The sequence below is a fragment of the Crinia signifera genome, chromosome 5 (assembly GCF_055691185.1).
Source record: "Crinia signifera chromosome 5, ASM5569118v1, whole genome shotgun sequence".
Classification (NCBI taxonomy): domain Eukaryota; kingdom Metazoa; phylum Chordata; class Amphibia; order Anura; family Myobatrachidae; genus Crinia; species Crinia signifera.
This window is the reverse complement of record NC_139221.1, coordinates 12726479-12745387: the sequence shown is the minus strand read 5'-3', so window position 1 is coordinate 12745387 and position 18909 is coordinate 12726479. Positions and strand designations below refer to the sequence as shown.

Here is an 18909-nt window from a genome sequence, read left to right as displayed (position 1 = left end):
TGCCCAGACAGTTAGGGACAATGTATGGGCACAGGCTGGGTGCTGTATACAGTAAGCTGGGGATGGCAGAGCTGCCAGTGTCTGTACATATAACTGTAGTGGGGATATATTATATGTACACTGAGGACTGAGCTGCAGAACCCCCTGTGCCCAAACAGTTAGGGGCAGTGTATGGGCACAGGCTGGTGCTGTAAACAGTAAGCTGGGGATGGCAGAGCTGCCAGTGTCTGTACATATAACTAGTGGGGATATTATATGTACACTGAGGGGCAGAGCTGCAGACCCTCCTGTGCCCAGGCAGTTAGGGGCAGTGTATGGGCACAGGCTGGTGCTGTATACAGTAAGCTGCCAGTGTCTGTACATATAACTCTAGTGGGATATATTATATGTACACTGAGGACGGAGCTGCAGAACCTCCTGTGTCCAGGCAGTTAGGGGCAGTGTATGGGCACAGGCGGGTGCTGTATACAGTAAGCTGCCAGTGTCTGTACATATAACTGTAGTGGGGATATATTATATGTACACTGAGGGGCAGAGCTGCAGATCCTCCTGTGCCCAGACAGTTAGGGGCTCAGGCTGGTGCTGTATACAGTAAGCTGGGGGTGGCAGAGCTGCCAGTGTTTGTACATATAGCAGTACTGGGATATATTCTATGTACGCTGAGGACGGAGCTGCAGATCCTCCTGTGCCCAGGCAGTTAGGGGCAGTGTATGGGCACAGGCTGGTGCTGTATACAGTAAGCTGGGGGTGGCAGAGCTGCCAGTGTCTGTACATATAGCAGTACTGGGATATATTATATGTACGCTGAGGACGGAGCTGCAGGATAAACATGTTTCCTTGGCTCTGAGTCACAGGGGCTGGGCAACCAATAGGCTCCTGACCATGCTGGTTTTATACCAGCCTCCCCAGCAGTGAGTGCCTGACAGTCACTGGGAACCAGTGAGGGAGTGAGTGGGGCTCTCTGCTTCCTCCACACTCCCCTTTCCAGGAGACGAGCTGAAGGCTCCTATTCACAGGCAGCCACCTCCTCCCATACACCGTGCATGCATCCGCCGGGGAACGGGGGCACTGTGAGGGAGACTGCAGGGAGTACCAGCCTGCCACTTACCTGGCACCAGCCTCCATGCCCACACGAACACTGCAACCTCCAGAGGGGATACTAACATCCAGGGGCACAACTTGCAGGGCTGCAGGAGCACACATTATACACAGAGAGACCCAGCTGCCTGCAGATCACATCTGTCCAGAGACCTCATGGATCCAAGGATCGCTAGGCATTAAGCAGTGATCACCTCTGTCTCAGGGATCGGCTGGGAGCAGGGACAGATCAAGTCTGCTCTGAGATCACACTGAACTAAGGATCTGCTCAGACCAGAGATCACATCTTTCCTGAGATCACACTGAACTAGGGATCTGCTCGGACCAGAGATCACATCTTTCCTGAGATCACACTGAACTAGGGATCTGCTCGGACCAGAGATCACATCTGTCCTGAGATCACACTGAACTAGGGATCTGCTCGGACCAGAGATCACATCTGTCCTGAGATCCCACTGAACCAGGGATCTGCTTGGATCAGAGATCACATCTGTCCTGGGATCACACTGAACTAGGGATCTGCTCGGATCAGAGATCACATCTGTCCTGAGATGACACTGAACCAGGGATCTTCTCAGACATCCGTCCTGAGATCCCACTGAACCAGGGATCTGCTTGGATCAGAGATCACATCTGTCCTGGGATCACACTGAACTAGGGATCTGCTCGGATCAGAGATCACATCTGTCCTGAGATGACACTGAACTAGGGATCGCTCGGAGCAGCGATCACATCTGTATTCAGATCACACTGAGCCAAGGATCTACTGGGAGCATTGATCACATCTGTCCGGAGAACACGTTGCTGCAGAGATCGGTCGGAGTCGGGCCCGGCATGGAGAATCACAGGGGAGAAGGCTGAAGTTGGAGTGAGAGGAAAGTTTGCAGCACTGGGGCAGGGGAGACACTGAGCCTTTATCCCGGAGCCCCCCTCTGCCCCCGGCTCCCAGCACACAGTGGAGCCGCTATTCGGAGCTCCGGATCCTGTGGCACAGACAGGGGAATTCCTGCCACATCAACTGGAAGTAAAAATAGACTTTTTTCACCTTTTGAATCGCTGCTAAAAGTCCTGGGGGGGAGCTGGAGAGAGCCCCCAGCCCTGTGCCCACCACCCCTGGCTTTACTCTGCCACCTGGGCACATGGATGTGACTGACCCCCAGTGCCCCCAGCAGCCTGGTGGAGGCATGGATGTAGAAGAGGCCACCAGCTGCTCCTCCTGGCAATGAGCCTCCTGGGCTAGGTGTGGGCATCCCTGCCCTGCTCTGTGCCACACTGTGGATATGGGACCCTCTCTGGTGGGTGGCAGCAGACTGTGTGTGATCCTCTGCTGCTCATTCCTGACTTCTGTCTGCGCTCTGGTAAGTTCCAACCCCCCTTATCCCCCCTTCCAGGGGCACCACAAGTCCCAGCATGTCTTTTCTGGTTGGCAGGGCACGCTGGGACTTGTAGTGCTCCTGCATCCATTCAGTGATTGCAATGTCCTAGTTGTGTTACAATAAGAGAGTGGTGAATGGATACATTGTAGGATAATTGCTACATTGTTTGTCTGTAGGAAATGTTTACTCTGCTCCTCTATAAACCCCCAGGGGGACGCCAGAGACCCCCCCCCCCCCCCCCCCCAGACAGGGCATCTGTGCCCAGCAGGGTCTCCCCCATCCCCAGGATCTGATATTACCAGGTCTCTGGATGTAATTATGGAGCTATTTGAAGTAGTTGCTGCTGTGTTATCCTGAACATGCGTTTCCCACAGCAGGACCTCTGGGATTATCCCCGGGAGACCCCACAAAGGCTCCAAAGGGCATTCATTCTGTGCAGCACAAACTGCACTTTGTCAGTGTAAATAAACACATGTAGTGCTCTGCACAGAGGTCTGTGGTGTAAGGTCCACATCCAGGGACACACTGCAGCTATGAGTGACTGACAGCTGTCCCCACAGCCGCTCATGTGGGAATTCTGTCCCTTGTCTATTGATTGATGTTTGGGGGGGGGGGGGCTTATGTTCTTCTGCGGGACAAAATGCTGACATCTCTATATATCTGCCAGTACAGTATACACCTGTCTGCCCTGTATTGTACCCCTGCGCTATACACCTGTTTGTTCTACACACACACACACACACACTTACCTGCTGCCTCAGTCCCATAACATCTACCCCCTAATGATGGACTGACTGATCTCACTGTACAACACTGACATCCATGTGCTGCGGTGTATGGCAGAGGCAAATATTGGTGCTTGCTGGGATCTGTAGTTCCCCAACAGCTGGGAAGCCTCCAAACGCTCTCCTCAGGTATACAGTGTGCAAAGTGATACCGATATCAGACCCCGTTACTGTCCTGCCTGATATAGGGTCTCATTCCTTGTCCGAAGAGCTCACGTGTGCTGGTTGCATAACAGTTGTCCAATGAACCAGCAATGCTTTGTATATATTAGATAAGATTTATTCTATCAATAGCTGGGTGTAGATTGCATTATCATTAGTTACATTGTAATCGAGCATAAAAGAACATAAAGGGGTTTATGTACTATGGAGAGAGATAACGTGGATGAAGATAGTCAGGTGGTTTGGTACTTTATCTCAGTCTACTTTATACCTCTTCAAAGCTTAGTACATACGCTTGCAACAGAATAATAGTTGGGTGAAAGCACATCACCTAATGGAAGGGGTCAGCGTTACTGCATACAGTATCTAATCAGGCAACAACTACAGGTATCAGCATGCCAAGTCTGCCAATATCTTATGTGTCCGATCCCATCTGATGCCACAAGAGTGCATGCTGGTACTTGTAGTACAGTTAAGGAGCCGCAACAAGGATAGTGATATACTGTAAAATACAGAATTACCTAGAAATGCCATGGTGATCACTCCAGGCGTCCTGCCCCTAGATGCCCGGCTGTTAGGGTATGTCAGTAATAAACTATGTGGCATTTTCCCCATTCATACAGAACATGTTCTCCTAGTTAATGGTCAGGACATGGAGGAGAGATCAGATGATCATTTGTTAGCGGTTGTCAATGTAGACAACAAGCGCACGTGTTTGCTGGTCTTGTAAGCTTGCGAGCAGGGCCCTCGTACCCTTGTTGTATCACTGTCTCTTATTGTAAAGCACAACGGAATATTCTGCGCTATATAAGAAACTGTTAATAAATAAATTATTGGCAGATTTATTAAGCTCAGTGAAGTGATAAAGTGTTTGGTTTTTATCACCGGCCAATCATCTCTTAACTGTGTAGTTACAGGCTTGGTTTGAAATATGACAGGTAGGAGCTGATTGGCCGGAGATAAAAATCAGACTGTTTATCACTTCACCGAGCTTAATAAATCTACCCCACAATTAGGAATGATGTACTAGGCATTGGAGAAAATTGGGGGGAGAAAAAGTGCAGTCATTCAGCTCATAACTGCCACATTACAGCCTGTTGGAAAATGGCAGTTATGAGCTGATCTGATCTGTAACCTGACAGAAGATGGTGAAGCTTGTACTTTGGGACAGATGTATTAAGCCTTAAAAGAGACGTACTCAAGGGTTATGAAGAGTGATAAACGACGTCAAGTCAATCAGCTCCTAACTGTCACAATATGTGCTGTGTTTGAAAAATACCAATTAGTAGCTTTATTTATTATTTAGTTTCTTAGCGCAGCATATTCCGTTGTACTGTTGCAATTGTTGTTCTATGTTCATATAACTGAAGAGATTCTATAACTGAAAACTGCTTTACTGACAAATTACTGACGAGTGGTACTTTATGTTCTCATATTATACTTAATTTACCAGAAATGTAATGGAGGCTCCGGGATTGGGTCCGGAGCATTGTGCGCCCACAACTCGGAAACATTGATACCGTAAATACATGCATCCATACATGATACACGCCTGTGCACGGGTAACCCTGTATGTAAGGCAGTATTGCATGATGTTCCATTGTCTGCCTGTATAAACATTGTAAGTGCTATATCTTTCAGGCATTAGAAATCCGTAATTCGCAGCTGCTGCAATCCCGGTGTAAGAGGTCACGGTTCTAATAGTAATTCCCTACAGTGCACCATCCCCGGATCACTGAGGAGATTTGTATGTTCTTGGTGCAAATGCGATTTCCTTCAGTTACCACTGGTATTGTGCAGTCAGTCAGTGACTCAGAGGTCTATTACTAAGCCTTAGGGAGAGATAAAGTCTTGGAGAGGGGTGGAGATAAAGTATGAGCCAATCAACTACTATGTTACAGACTGGATTGGAAGATTGCAGTTAGGATCTGGTTGCCTGGTATTTTATCTCTTCCCACTTTATCTCTCTCCAAGGCTAAGTATACAGAACCCTCAGTCATTCATCTATCACCTAAGGGGGTAAAGGGTTGGATGTACCAAGAAGTGGCGGTGCATCCCACCGCTCATAGCGCCGATACTTATCGCATGTACTAACATATGCGATGAGCAACGCAAAGGGCAGCTCTCCCGATAATAGTTGCCCTTTGCGATCCCCCGCCGCTGCCTGGACTGGTCTCTTAAGGTGGCCATACACACGCAGATTTATCTGCAGATCTGTCTGGTTGGAACAAAAACCTGGTTATGGATGAGAGCAGATGACAGTTGACCATTTGCCTTTGAAATGCTGGAAAACTGACAAACTGTCACTCATCTATAACCATGTCTTTGTTCCAACCAGCCAGATCTGAAGATAAATCTTACTAGTGTATGGGCACCTTAAGAGAAGCTGGTGGCCACAGGGCAAGCAGGCACCCGCCGGGAGGGGCTTTCATGAATTTGAAAAGGCGGTAAAAACTCAGAAAATGGGCGTTTACTGCATTTATTCTTTAGTACCCCCCCCCCCCCCATAATGATTCATAACTGTTGAAGGCTGAGGTCCATGAGATTCTGGCTGTGATGTATGATAAAAGCACACAAGGATCTGCTCCTGATATGTGTGTTACTGTTTGCTGAACGCTTTAATGCATGTTTACTTGTAGTATAGCGGAACAGTGGTTCAGGGCTGCGCTAATTCATGTCACTAATCAATTCCGTATGGTGATAGCGAGTGTCTGAGTCATTGTTATGTTCGCAGAGATCAGAAAATCTATTATCGGGCAGGTTGTTGTGCAATTATATCCGCGCTTTCTCCTGGAGAATAACCACAGTGCAGTAGAACTGTGTGATGTGTAAATTCTTCATAAGTGAAGGTGAAATATCTTTATCTCTCTTCCTGCAAGAAATCCTTCACTGAGCAGAGTTCAGAAAAAATGGATTCTCCTTTCTCCAATGAATTTATCAGCATTTCTGTAATCGTTACTTATATTTAATGTTCCTCCTTTAGTTCTGTGACCCTGCGTAACCCAATTTATATCTCCCAAGTACGCTACTTACGTCTTTGCGTGCAATTTGGGACAATGTGCGACTTTTTGCACAAGCTTTACACTCACTCGTCACGCAGAATGCTGTTAGTTAGCACAGAGGATACAGCTTGTGCAAATCCCCGTAATCCTGTGCAGCTCGTGCGCTGTATAATACATAGAAGAGAAACTCTCTTTTCAAAAGCAATTGTAATGACCAAATGCATTTCACCATTTTGGCCACTGTGGGGCGCTGTTTTTATTGCAATCTGAGACTGTTTAATTTGAGCCGACCATTTAAACTCCAGATGAAACTCTCCAGATATGAGCCGTGAAGGCAGAATACGTTGTTTAGCCGCACACTGCAACATTCTTAATAAGTTATTTATAAGCCACTCACTGCATTACTTACAGCTGATACTCCCCCGATTATTGTTAGGACAGTGATCACAGTGCAAAGTAAGACTGCAAAGCTCTCAGTCATTCCCTGTCTGCTCTGTTAGGGGCCCATTTAAATATTAAGTATCACCTGAATATATCAGGAGGGGCAGCATCAGGAATCTCTGATCCCAGCTGTGATCCCTCCTGTACCGTCACCGGGTATGGGTCAATGTATCGACATGGCTTGTGTCGACATGGATTGAATGTCGACACCACCATTAGGTTGACAGTCAAAAGGTTGACAGTTTTTTTTATTTTTTTGGTCCTGACATGGTGTCCCTGCGTGTGTAGGATGATACATCCCTGCATTAGATACATCCCTGTGATATATATACATCCTGGCGGTAGATACATCCCTGTGTTAGATACATTGCTGCAATAGATACATCCCAATGATAGATATACACATCCCGGCGGTAGCTACATCCCTGCTATAGATAGATCCATCCCCGCGATAGGTACGTACATCCCTGCGATAGATACATCCCTGCGATAGATACAGTAGATCCATCCCTGCGACAGATACATCCCCGCGACTGATACATCGCCGCGATAGAATCGCACATTACACCCAGATGGCATTGTATATGCGATCTGTAATACATGGGCCCCTTACAGAAGCTTCTCCCTCCTCAGCTGGCAGCCAGCTGCAGCGCAGATAAAGGCCCACGGAACTAATTATTTGTCTATGTATAGCTGTGCTCGCTATTATCCGCTGCAGAGCAATCAAGGCGCTAGCACAGATGATCCGTTCCTTGTGTGGGCTACTGTACTGTATACTGATGTGCTGTAACACGTGTACACAAACATGAAGTGATACTATAAACAGGGTACGCTCTCGCTGTAATTTCTCCTGCCAAGCCCTGGCAGCTTCCGAGGGTACATCACCAGCCAGCAATTCCCTAAGAGGTTAGAACGCGCAAACCGCTCACTACTACCACAGTCTAGACCCGTGTGGGATCAATGGAACCACTACCTGTCTCTTGTCACATGATGGGGTTCGGCCTGCGTTCCGGTGGGAATGAGATAGTAAATACTGTGACTCAGGCGCTGTGATATTCCACACTAGGGCGCGACATTCTGACTTCAAAGGAACTTTTCCTGTGCTGTATATTATACTGGGAAGCTGATAAAGCAGGGGTTCCCAAACTTTTTAGAATAACGGCACCCAATAGTATCAGAATCTTATCCATGGCACCACTAGGCCAAAAGTTTTGTTAAAGTTTTGTTATGTTATTTACGTTTATTTTTGTAGTAAAAGCACAAGATTTGCTTCTGTTTGTCCAGATAAGTTAGTATTGGCAGCCACAAACATTGGTTTAGCCCATTACATTAACAATAATTCATTTGAATTGGTCTTGGACCACCACTCTGAGGCACCCCCTTCAAGGGTCCTGAGGCACCCCAGGGTGCCACGGCACACAGATTGGGAACCACTGTGATAAAGTATAACGGGCACTGGTTGGTCCATGCGGAGATTAGAAAGGTCTATCAGGCACGAACATCACATTCCGGGGCTGGTACCTTGTATGTCAGAACCTAATCCAGAACTCAGGATAATTAAATTACACTAAGAGGAAGATGTGCTGTGCTTTGGAGAGTGATAAAGTACTAGCCAATCAGCTCCTAACTGCCATGTTACAGGCTGGGTTTGAAAAATGACTGATAACAATATCAGCTGTGCCCACAGGTCTCCGATGTTGTGTGTACACACTAAATGATATCAGTAAACAATATCGTTGATGGAACCGGGACCCGCTGAACATGTGTGTCATTTGTCCTTTCCTTTTTAAGGTTTTAGGTACCCCACTGTAAAGGAGTACATGTTGTATGTAATTCTGATTGGCCGGTGTTAGGCAACTGGATACAAACACTGCATTGTTGTTATTGATGCTCTGGATGGCCACACCCACTGCGCTGTTGCAGCCTTTATGTAAATGGCGCTGTAAGATGGATGTAGATTTCGTCTATTAGCCAGCGTCCCACTGAGAGGCAGGATTTCTCTATATGTGGCTGATCAGCACCTTACAGTAATTATCATTGCTTAAATAACCACTGGGGAAATGAATCTACTTAGCGTCTCTTGGTATAAGGACCGCGCCGGCAGGATGGCGTGTGATACATACACTATCAATGTGTGTACAATGTTCTGAGCTAGACTCGTTAATTACCCACCTGCTTCTCACTGTTCTCCTTATAATCCCGCACTTACTCCAGTCCCCTAATTAGCGTACTTCCCTCGCACAACAGTTACGCTATCACGTTACTGTAATCACCTTGCAGATATTACACCTTACACTGAACACATAACAGTCCGTCACGGATGATGCAGTAGCTGCATGTCGTTATCTTGACTTCTCTTAAGCTGTGTACACACAGTGCAATATCGCTGGCAATATGGTCGCTGAGCGACCATATTGCCAGTGATCTGTTTGTGCTGTGGCGATAAATCCCCGGGTGAGTGCTCCCGTGTTCAGCCCCCTAATGGTCGCTAGCTATTTCCCACTGTAGGTCCCCCGGCTGAGTCTCCTGTCCAGCAATACTGCACCAAGTGTTGTACACAGCTTAAATGCTTCGTCATAAATGTGTATTTCATTATAATTTCCTTGTTAGCAGAATTCACTGGGTATGGGTGAAAACCGGACCAGGACAAAACCCCCGGACCGGACAACTGCATTTTGGGGCTTGTAGCCTCCGGTCCGGGGGGTGTCCTATCCGGGGGGCTGCCTGTGACAGCTGTCACCAGGGAGAGGAGGAGGGGGAGAATAAAGCCTCCCTGTATGGTCCGGTCATGTAGCAAAAATCGGATGGTCCACACAGGGAGGCAGCAATCTCCCCTTTCCCATGTCCCTGGTGAAAGCTATTACAGCCATCCCACCGGACAAGACACCCCCCGGACCGGACCCTACAAGCTCCGGACTGCAGATTTAGATGTCCTGTCCGGAGTGTAGTCCGGGTCCGGTTTTTACATAGTCCCGAATTCACTCAGTATTGCTATATACTGCAGCAGTATCCTTTGTAATCCTTTGCACCTCATGTAAATAGGCTGTGCATTCTAAGACACCCCCTTCTCTCAGTGACAGAAGGCGGATGTCAACTGCCACAACTCATGGACAAAGCTTCTGACCGGTCCTATAAATGATCCTATAATTGTGTTTGGCGGACTCCTAGTCCAGTCCAGCTCAGCCTATCCCCCCCTCCCCGTGTCCTACAAACTTCATAATAATTAGACAAGTGGAATCCAGAGCATTTACCGGAAGCCCGGAATATTCCTGTAACGATCCCGTCTGTCTGAGCAGCGTTCCGTCCCATCAGACTTGTGCACAGTAAGGAGAGGTCATAATGTGAGACAGCAGGTCCTGAGGAGAGGACCATGGGGGCCTGGTGACGTGCACAGTGGGGGTCTGGTCAGCACTGCCATAACTGCACATTTTAAGGGGCTCATTTACATGAGGGTGTTCTGTTTCTGAGGACGCAGCAGTAATAGGCCTCTCTGAAGCCGGAAGCCCTTGCTGGGTCACCACCGCCTGCATTAGCGACGTATATTCTGTATATTGCTGAATATTGAATTTATGTCACAAGAGAAATCAGTGCTAAATGAGCTTACAGCCCTTAATGCAAAGTTTCCCTACCTCAGTCCTCAAGGCACTCTTACATTCCAGGGCTTAAGGATAGCTATACTTGAGCATAGATGACTTAATTAGTGCCTCAGTTATTTGGATTTAACCATCTGCGCTCAAGCATGGTTATCCTTAAAACCTGGACTGGAGTGAGCCTTGAGGGACAAGGCAGTGAGTGATAAAATGTCACTTATCCAGTGATTAAAATTCCTCATGGTGTCCCATATGGAGTGTTGACAGGAAAGTGCCCTACCTGCCATAAAAAGATTCACTCACCCCCTCCCTCCACCCCATGGTACCTGCTCTTTGTCTGGGGAGCCCTTACCCAACTTTACCACAGTAGACCCCCAGCGCCTATTAGTCACCCAGCACCTCAGGGAATCTACTGGAGGCCCCAGTCACTAACCCCCTCCCCCGCAGCCCCACATCCATCCAATTCAGTAAAACCATGCTGCACTGCAGGTGGGGCAGAAGTAACATAGGCAAAAATATTTAGATTTAAGAGTGAAATTTGTTCAACTGAATGTGAATTGCAGTGCAAAGCTAAAGCTATTTAATATTTGTGGGCTACATGCAAAAGCAGCCAGCATTTACCCCCCCCCCCCCCCCCCCCCCCCCGCACGCTTTCCTTCTTTACTTTATACAACCGTGATATAGACCCACACGGGGGGAATTTACTAAAGGAAATTTGTATATTGGTATCCAGAAATACACTTATTTTTGACATTTACTATCCCGAAAATACGGCAATTCGTATTGATAGCGCATCAATACGACTACGAATTGCTGTATTTTCGGGATAGTAAATGTCAAAAATAAGTGTATTTCTGGATACAAATACACCTATTTTTTTTACAAATTTCCTTTAGTAAATTTCCCCCACAATGTCAAATGGTATTTGACACTTTTTAAGAGCGGACGTTACACGAACACACAGAACACAGTCACATTCCAGCGATTTATGTAACGAGGCAGAGAGCTTTCTCCTCTATCTGTGATATTATATATTGCGGTTTATGCCCACGAGCACCATATCCCACGGAACTGTATAAGTGCCTTATATCTCCACACTTGCCATAAGCTGTTTGCTGAGTGTGTCTGTACGTAGCAGGAGAGAGAAAGTGGTTCTGAGTGTGATAAATACCATCATTGTGATTGACAATAAATCATATTTAGCGCTTTGAAAGCAGTTCTGGGAATTTCAATATTTATTCATCTCGTAGATCTCACATCAGTGTACACAACTCGCAGCGGAATATTTATGTTCATTGTAGACATGTGGGATCATAATGGGAGGACTCTGCTTCACCTGAACAGTCCCCATCAAACGCAGCAGGATTTCTGTTATTAGTCTTTTGTTCTAGTTTGTTCCTGACACAAAGTGCATTAATGTTATGGGGCATAATGTGGGGCATTACTGTATGGGGCATAATGTGGGGGATATCATGTGCAGGGCATTACTGTATGGGGCATAATGTGTGGCATATAGGGGCATAATGTGGTGTATGGGGCACTACTACTGTGTGGCATAACATGGTGTAAGGGGCACTACTACTGTGTGGCATAACATGGTGTAAGGGGCACTACTACTGTGTGGCATAACATGGTGTAAGGGGCACTACTACTGTGTGGCATAACATGGTGTAAGGGGCACTACTACTGTGTGCCATAACATAATTCTGCTTTATTTGCACAAAAATGTGATTGGCAAAATGATGTACCCATTCAGCATCAGCCTCATTACCAAAAGTTGAAAAGAGATAAAGTATAAAGAGATAAATTACCAGCCAATCAGCCCCGGTCTGCCTTATTTTTTTTTACTTGAAAAATGATAACCGGTAAAAATCATGTAATTAGTAATTTTTGTTCCTACAGTTTTATCAATACCATTAATTTCCAAACAATTTTTAACCACCTGAAATCACAGGGCAGGCCCCAGAAATCACGACGGAAGCTCCAAATTTGGATGAGTTTGATCTCTCCCTGTAATATGGCAGTTAGGAGCTGCTTGGCTGTTACTTTACCACATACAGTAGTTCTGGTGCACAGCTTTTTCTGTGTCCCAATGGCCGGGCACCGCCTGCATTTTCTGGGGCGCTCCCTGTAAATGTCGGGTTGCCACCCAACCGCCGACCAAATGGCCAGCGATGGCTAGCCATTGCTGGCTTTGTTTGCAGGGGGACCCCGCACATGAGCACTGCGTACCGTACGTTCAATAATCAGCAGCACTGCGAATGGCTCTGAATCAGGCCCAGGTCTTGCAGTCGATGCATGGTGGCGGGATGGTAATCCCAGTGTTTTGCAGTAATGTTGGACCGATTTACTGCTCGTGTGGCAGGCACAGCATGGCGCTGATCTGTGACTGCTTTCGGCATGCCATGATACAGGCTGTTCCGCTGCCTCCGCTGGTGCGAAATTGATTTGAACGGAGCTCAGTAGAGAGAAGGAGAACGGACTAGGGTGTCAGGCGGAGCAGAATAACTGCACAGTGTGGGAAGAGCAGGTCATTGTTCTGGAAGAAGCGTGAAGGTAACATGTTCCCAGAGGTGACACTGAATTGTGGATGATTTGAACAGCGGACGAGCCCCGGCCTGGGGTACTTAGGGATTTTGTAAGCGTGGCATTGATTTATTTATAGAAACCTCCGCTGTGTAGAACAATGGATCATTGCATGGAAATAGTATCCGCAAAAAGAATTTGGAGAATAAAAAAGTAAGATGGAAGGTAACAAAGCGATTCAGAATTCTGTGACACATTTTTTACTTCATTTTTTTGTGCCACTTTTTTTCATTTTTTACAGATATACACCCCCCCCCCCCCCCACACACACACACTTGGCTTGTAGTACGCATGTGCGCATCCTGTTATAAAATCCTACTAGTTTTTTTTATCGCTGGCCGTATACAAAGTGATTGATTAGGGGTGTCACCTGCCCGTTTGCTGGTGTTTGTGGGGAAGTCATGTGACGTCAACTCTAGTCCCAATCATCCTGATTCTGTCGTAGCAGCCGAGTCAAATACCAGCATTCGCGGGTCTACATAGAGGGGCAGGGACATCAACATAAATCTTGGGGCCCCCGACTCTCTGCCTGCAGGGTCACACAGGACAGGAGTAAGGGACTGTCTGCAAATTGCTTACCACTATACAAGTGCAATCCCTATTATCTGTAATGGGGCGAGGTTGATGATGTAGTGCTCCCCCCCCCCCCCCCCCCCAAGCGCAGCTGAAAGTTTTGTCTCCCACTTTTCCCGAAGGGGAGAAATTAAATGTCAGCAAGTATGATTACATTATTATTATTATTATTATTATTATTAAGTGTCATTGCCAAAAAAGTCAACAAGTATAAGATTGACAAACGTTCAACATGCACCAGGTCAACAAAAGGCTGTCACTTAAAACGGTCAACATGGAAAAGAGCGACAGTTAAAACGGTCAACGTGAGTTTAATATCGATAGAAATATAAATGAGACCAGCAAAGTGCCGATGTCTGATGGCGGATTAGTTGTATCACGCTGCGACTGTTCCCCCTCCGCTGTATAAATAGAGGCAGCAGTTATATAAATAGTACACAGATAATTAGCGTTACCCTGAGAGACTCAGCCGGCGCAGAACAGCAGCGCGCATAATGGCATTTATGAGCATTTTTACTGCGGCCAGGTTTAGTTCTGTCGGATGATCCCGGGAGGAGAATAATAATAATGTGTCATTAGATGGAAAAGAATAGAGAGATGCGCTTGCAAAAAAAGGAAACGAAATGGGATGATACAAGAGACAAATATATCCTGACAATTACTGTTCCCGTCCCAGAAGGAGCTCAGAGTATTTATAACCAGCACAGAAGTGTGAGATCCGGGACTCACACTGGGCCTGATTCAGATCTGTTCCCTAGGCAAACGCCGGCTGATGAAACCCCGCCTCCTCGCTGCCTGAATCTTTTCGCTAACATGCAAGCGGAGGCATTCGCACACATATCCACTTGAATTATGGCCGGAGATGGCCGAGTTCGGGGAGGGCGCTGTCGCCATGTGAGCGATTTCAAGTCTTATGACCCCAATTATTCTGCAGTTTGTAGCAGAATGTCACACACGGTGCTGGGGTAATATGACGGTAGCGTTCCCGTTATATGCAAATCACACTGCACAATGGAGCAAATTAACCGATCGGCCAGGTCTAAATTCACACGCTCGCCGATGTTTGGGCTACTGCGCATGCGTATTGGCCGCAATAGGCACGCACGATGCCCGATGCCCGGCTGCATTCAGCCTTGGCAAATATTTCTACTTTCAAACCGAGTGAAGGGGTGGGTGTGGCCATAAAACAGTGGGCGTGCCCAATTACACACTGGGAGTGTCCGAGATAAGGGTCCGATGGTGTGCGTCTGAACATGCGCAGACGCATTTCTGCGCATGTGCAGATGTAGGGTGCGTGCGGCCATGGCTAACAGATTCTTCACCGGTTGCACGCACACAACATTGGAGTCGGGGGAAGGGCATGGGGCGGCGGGCCGGGGTAGTCGCCCATGGGAATGCCAGCGTTTCATGGGAGTTCCCATGAAAACGCTGGTCATTCCCATGGAAATCGCCGGGGGGGGGGGGGGGGGTTAGCTGACATCACCGGATGTCAGCTGCCGGCTATGGTGGACTCGCAAGGCTGCGAATTCTCAGCCTGGCGAATCAACTAGAATAACCCCCAAATTCATTCAATGGCATGTGTAGACAGAGCTGGGAAGGAGAGGGGAAAGGACGCTATAGAATACAGGGTCAGCTGAGCTCAGAGGGGTGTTCCAAAGCCTCCCTGCGAGTCATCATTAGCAGCCTGAAGAAACAAACTATGGAGATAGGATAATAATCCAGATGCTTCTCATAGCCCGCCACAGTGGTTTATGTTAATTAAAAAAACACACACATCACTTTTTCTCTGTGGATTGCTACTTGAACCTCAATTAAAAAAAAAAAAACATTCCTTGTTCTCCTTTATATTGTGCTTATTAGTATACGTTCTGTTCTTAGTCAGCGCTGTATACTTTCATTGCTAGGTAACGAATCCTCTGTATATAACGGTATCTGCAGCAGACGGCAGAGTGGAGCTGGGACATCCCCAAGGGCAGCCGGGAATAAATAGCTCTGCTCTGTGATTAAATTGCCGACTGCAAAGTTCACATCATTGACAGCTAATACGTCTATTGCAATTTATTAGAAAAAGCTTCAGGGGAGCTGGTACAAAGCAATACGATAAGATAAAAGCATGAATACAAAGGAAAACATTTCTTCTTCTGACGGTTCTAGACTTATAGGGGGAAATTTACTAAAGGAAATTTGTAAAAAATAGGTGTATTTGTATCCAGAAATACACTTATTTTTGACATTTACTATCCCGAAAATACGGCAATTCGTAGTCGTATTGATGTGCTATCAATACGAATACGAATTGCCATATTTTCGGGATAGTAAATGTCAAAAATAAGTGTATACCTGGATACAAATACACCTATTTTTTACAAATTTCCTTTAGTAAATTTCCTCCATAATGGTTACAACTGATATCTGTATTTGTTGCTGGTGTGCTAGTGCCCTGAGCTGTACACAGGTGTGCCACCAGATTTAGAAATGTATACACCAGTTTACAGCCATCACCAGTTCAACTGTTATTCACTGGTCTCTTGTTTTCATACTGTGTGAAAATTAGGTACTCTTTACCTAGAACGGCGCCCATCGCGGTGATCGCGACATCGCGGGCAGTACATAAACGGCCGCGACGCGATGCCCACGATCACCGCGATTTTCCCATAGGGAACAATGTTAAAAAGCCAGATTGACCGCGATTTTGCATTCAATGCCTCAATGCCCGCGATTTTCACATAGGAATCAATGTTAAATGGGCTACAGAGCCCAAATTGGCAGAATTAACCCTTAAATGTCCCCCCAATTTTTGTACGCCACCCCACGATCCACGCGAACCCGAAGCGTGGCGAGCGCAGCGAGCCCGCGAGGGGCGGCGGTACGCGTCCTCCGACCTTTTCATGCCCTACTATCCACGTCGGCGTGGAGTTGAGAATAGAATAGTGTGGCGAGCCCGAAGCGTGGCGAGGGGACGCGGATACCTTCACAGGTAAACGCGTCCCCTCGCGGGCTTCACAGGTGTCCGCTTTTCGCCACGGATACCTGTGAAGCCCGCGAGGGGACGCGTATAACTGTGAAGGTATCCGCGTCCCCTCGCGGGGCTCGCTGCGCTCGCCACGCTTCGGGCTCGGTGGCTCGCTGCGCTCGCCACACTATTCTATTCTCAACTCCACGCCGACGTGGATAGTAGGGCATGAAAAGGTCGGAGGACGCGTACCGCCGCCCCTCGCGGGCTCGCTGCGCTCGCCACGCTTCGGGTTGGCGTGGATCGTGGGGTGGCGTACAAAAATTGGGGGGACATTTAAGGGTTAATTCTGCCTATTTGGGCTCTGTAGCCCATTTAACATTGATTCCTATGTGAAAATCGCGGGCATTGAGGCATTTTAAAGTAAAATCGCGGTCAATCAGGCTTTTTAACATTGTTCCCTATGGGAAAATCGCGGTGATCGCGGGTACACGATTTTTATGTACCCGCGATTTACCCGCGATGCCCGCGATGACCGCGATTTTTTACCCCCGACGCCCGCGATTCTAATCGCGGGCGCCGTTCTAGGTAAAGAGTACCGAAAATTATTTTATTTTTATTACCTGTGGGGAACAGTGTGATTGTTTTTTTTTTTTTCATATGGGGTGCCGCAAGTTGAAAGGTTGGAAATCACTGATCTATGGTGTTCAATATTAATATTGTATTTCACACAGTAACCAGTGTATGAAACCACCAATGTCTGTCTGTCTGTCTGTCCGTCTGGGGAGATGGTACTAAGCCTTGAATATTAAATAAAGCGGAGAGAGATAAAGAACCAGCCAATCATCTTCTATTATCTTCTAGGAGGTTCTAAATAAATAAATAGAAGTAGATTCTGATTAGTTGCCCATAGCAACATCTCACATGATGTTCTGGGTCTGTGCATGCCTTTCAGTGAAAATAGTACATACAGATGTAGCCCTCCTCATCCTTGCGGGGGCTGGCGATTCCATCGCCAGGAGCACGCTCGCACGAGATGCTCTCACGCGGAGAGCTTGCCACGGGTTCCTGCTGCCTCCCCCGCCGTCGCCGCCGGTCCCCAACCCTTCCCCCCTAACACTGCCCATCTCCCTTAAGCGGAGACGGGCAGGGACCCGATGCGCAGCCGTCGCCAGACTGGGATGCACGTGCGTGTGAGACGCACACGCGTCCCAGTCCCTATCGCCGGCGCTCGCCAGAGAAGGGGATCTGGCGGGCGCCCAGCAAGGATGAAGAGGGCTACATCTGTATGTGCAGAAACTCCTTTGGCAGTGAGGTGTTTGCACAGAGGGGGGCGGGCAGGGGGCTGACCCCAAAAACAAGTTTTTCTGGGTGCCCCTATGCAAACGCAGGCGGGTGGAATACTGCACGGGGCTGTCGGCTGATGCCAGCTCCTGCCCAGAATTTGGCCATATACGTGGCAAAAAAATGTCAGTGTACATTGACTTATATTTGCGAACGGGTAAAACATTTTTCGCCCATACGCCCGCATGCCAATGGATGTGTAAGTGTACACATCCACTCGCATGCTGGTGCAAGAATTCGGCCAGCGAAGGTGGGTGGGCTTTCACTCCCCCAGTGGGCGGCGTTTAGACAAAGAACGCTGCTTATCGAGCGGGCCTGAATCAGTCTCTTAATGACAGTGATGCTCTTTAGTACATATCTTTAACCTGCTGTGACAGATTCATTTATATTGCCGGATAATCTGAGCGACCAGCAGAGAACAGACACACACTAATACAGAACTGACATTAGCGGCCCGCCAGTTATTAATACAGATAGCACAATTACCAGTCTCCTCTCATAATCGTCATCTGGAAATGTATTTCAGGACTACGGGATAACGTAGGTACAGCCATGGCTTACACAGTAAATGGCGGATAATCTGCGAGAGTCCACCCCCCCCCCCACCTCCCCCCTGACCTTCATGTGACCGTTCACAAATTAAAATATATGTTATTTTTAAGACTTGAAACTCGCGGTGACCTGTAAATATAATGAGCTGGTGAGACAGGACGCTGTCCGAGCCAGCGATAAAGGCATCATACGGACATGGAAACTGAAGGTGTCGCACTGGATGGAACGTTAGGGGAAAACGCAGGATTTCTATGGGATGGGGGGGGGTTCCAAATGCCGTCCACAGTCTCGCACTCTGTGGAACATTGGAGACTGGGTGAGCGGGAGAAGATGCTAGCAATGACCTGGCCTGGACATTATTGGCCTGGATACTGTATGGTATACAGTATTAATATTATTATTGTTTATTTATATGGAGCCACAAGGGTTCAGCAGCGCCTAAAAATA

At 47.5% G+C, this 18909-nt stretch overlaps 1 protein-coding gene across 1 annotated transcript in view; it reads left to right on the top strand.

The window, feature by feature from the left end:
- Nucleotides 1–912: 912 nt before the first annotated feature.
- Nucleotides 913–18909, top strand: part of PTH1R (parathyroid hormone 1 receptor) — a 249146-nt gene continuing 231149 nt past the window's right edge. Inside the window, exon 1 of the mRNA XM_083186690.1 lies at nucleotides 913–2456. Coding sequence (XP_083042816.1) covers nucleotides 2379–2456 — 78 coding nt within the window. The 5' untranslated portion in view covers nucleotides 913–2378. The remainder of the gene's footprint in view (nucleotides 2457–18909) is intronic.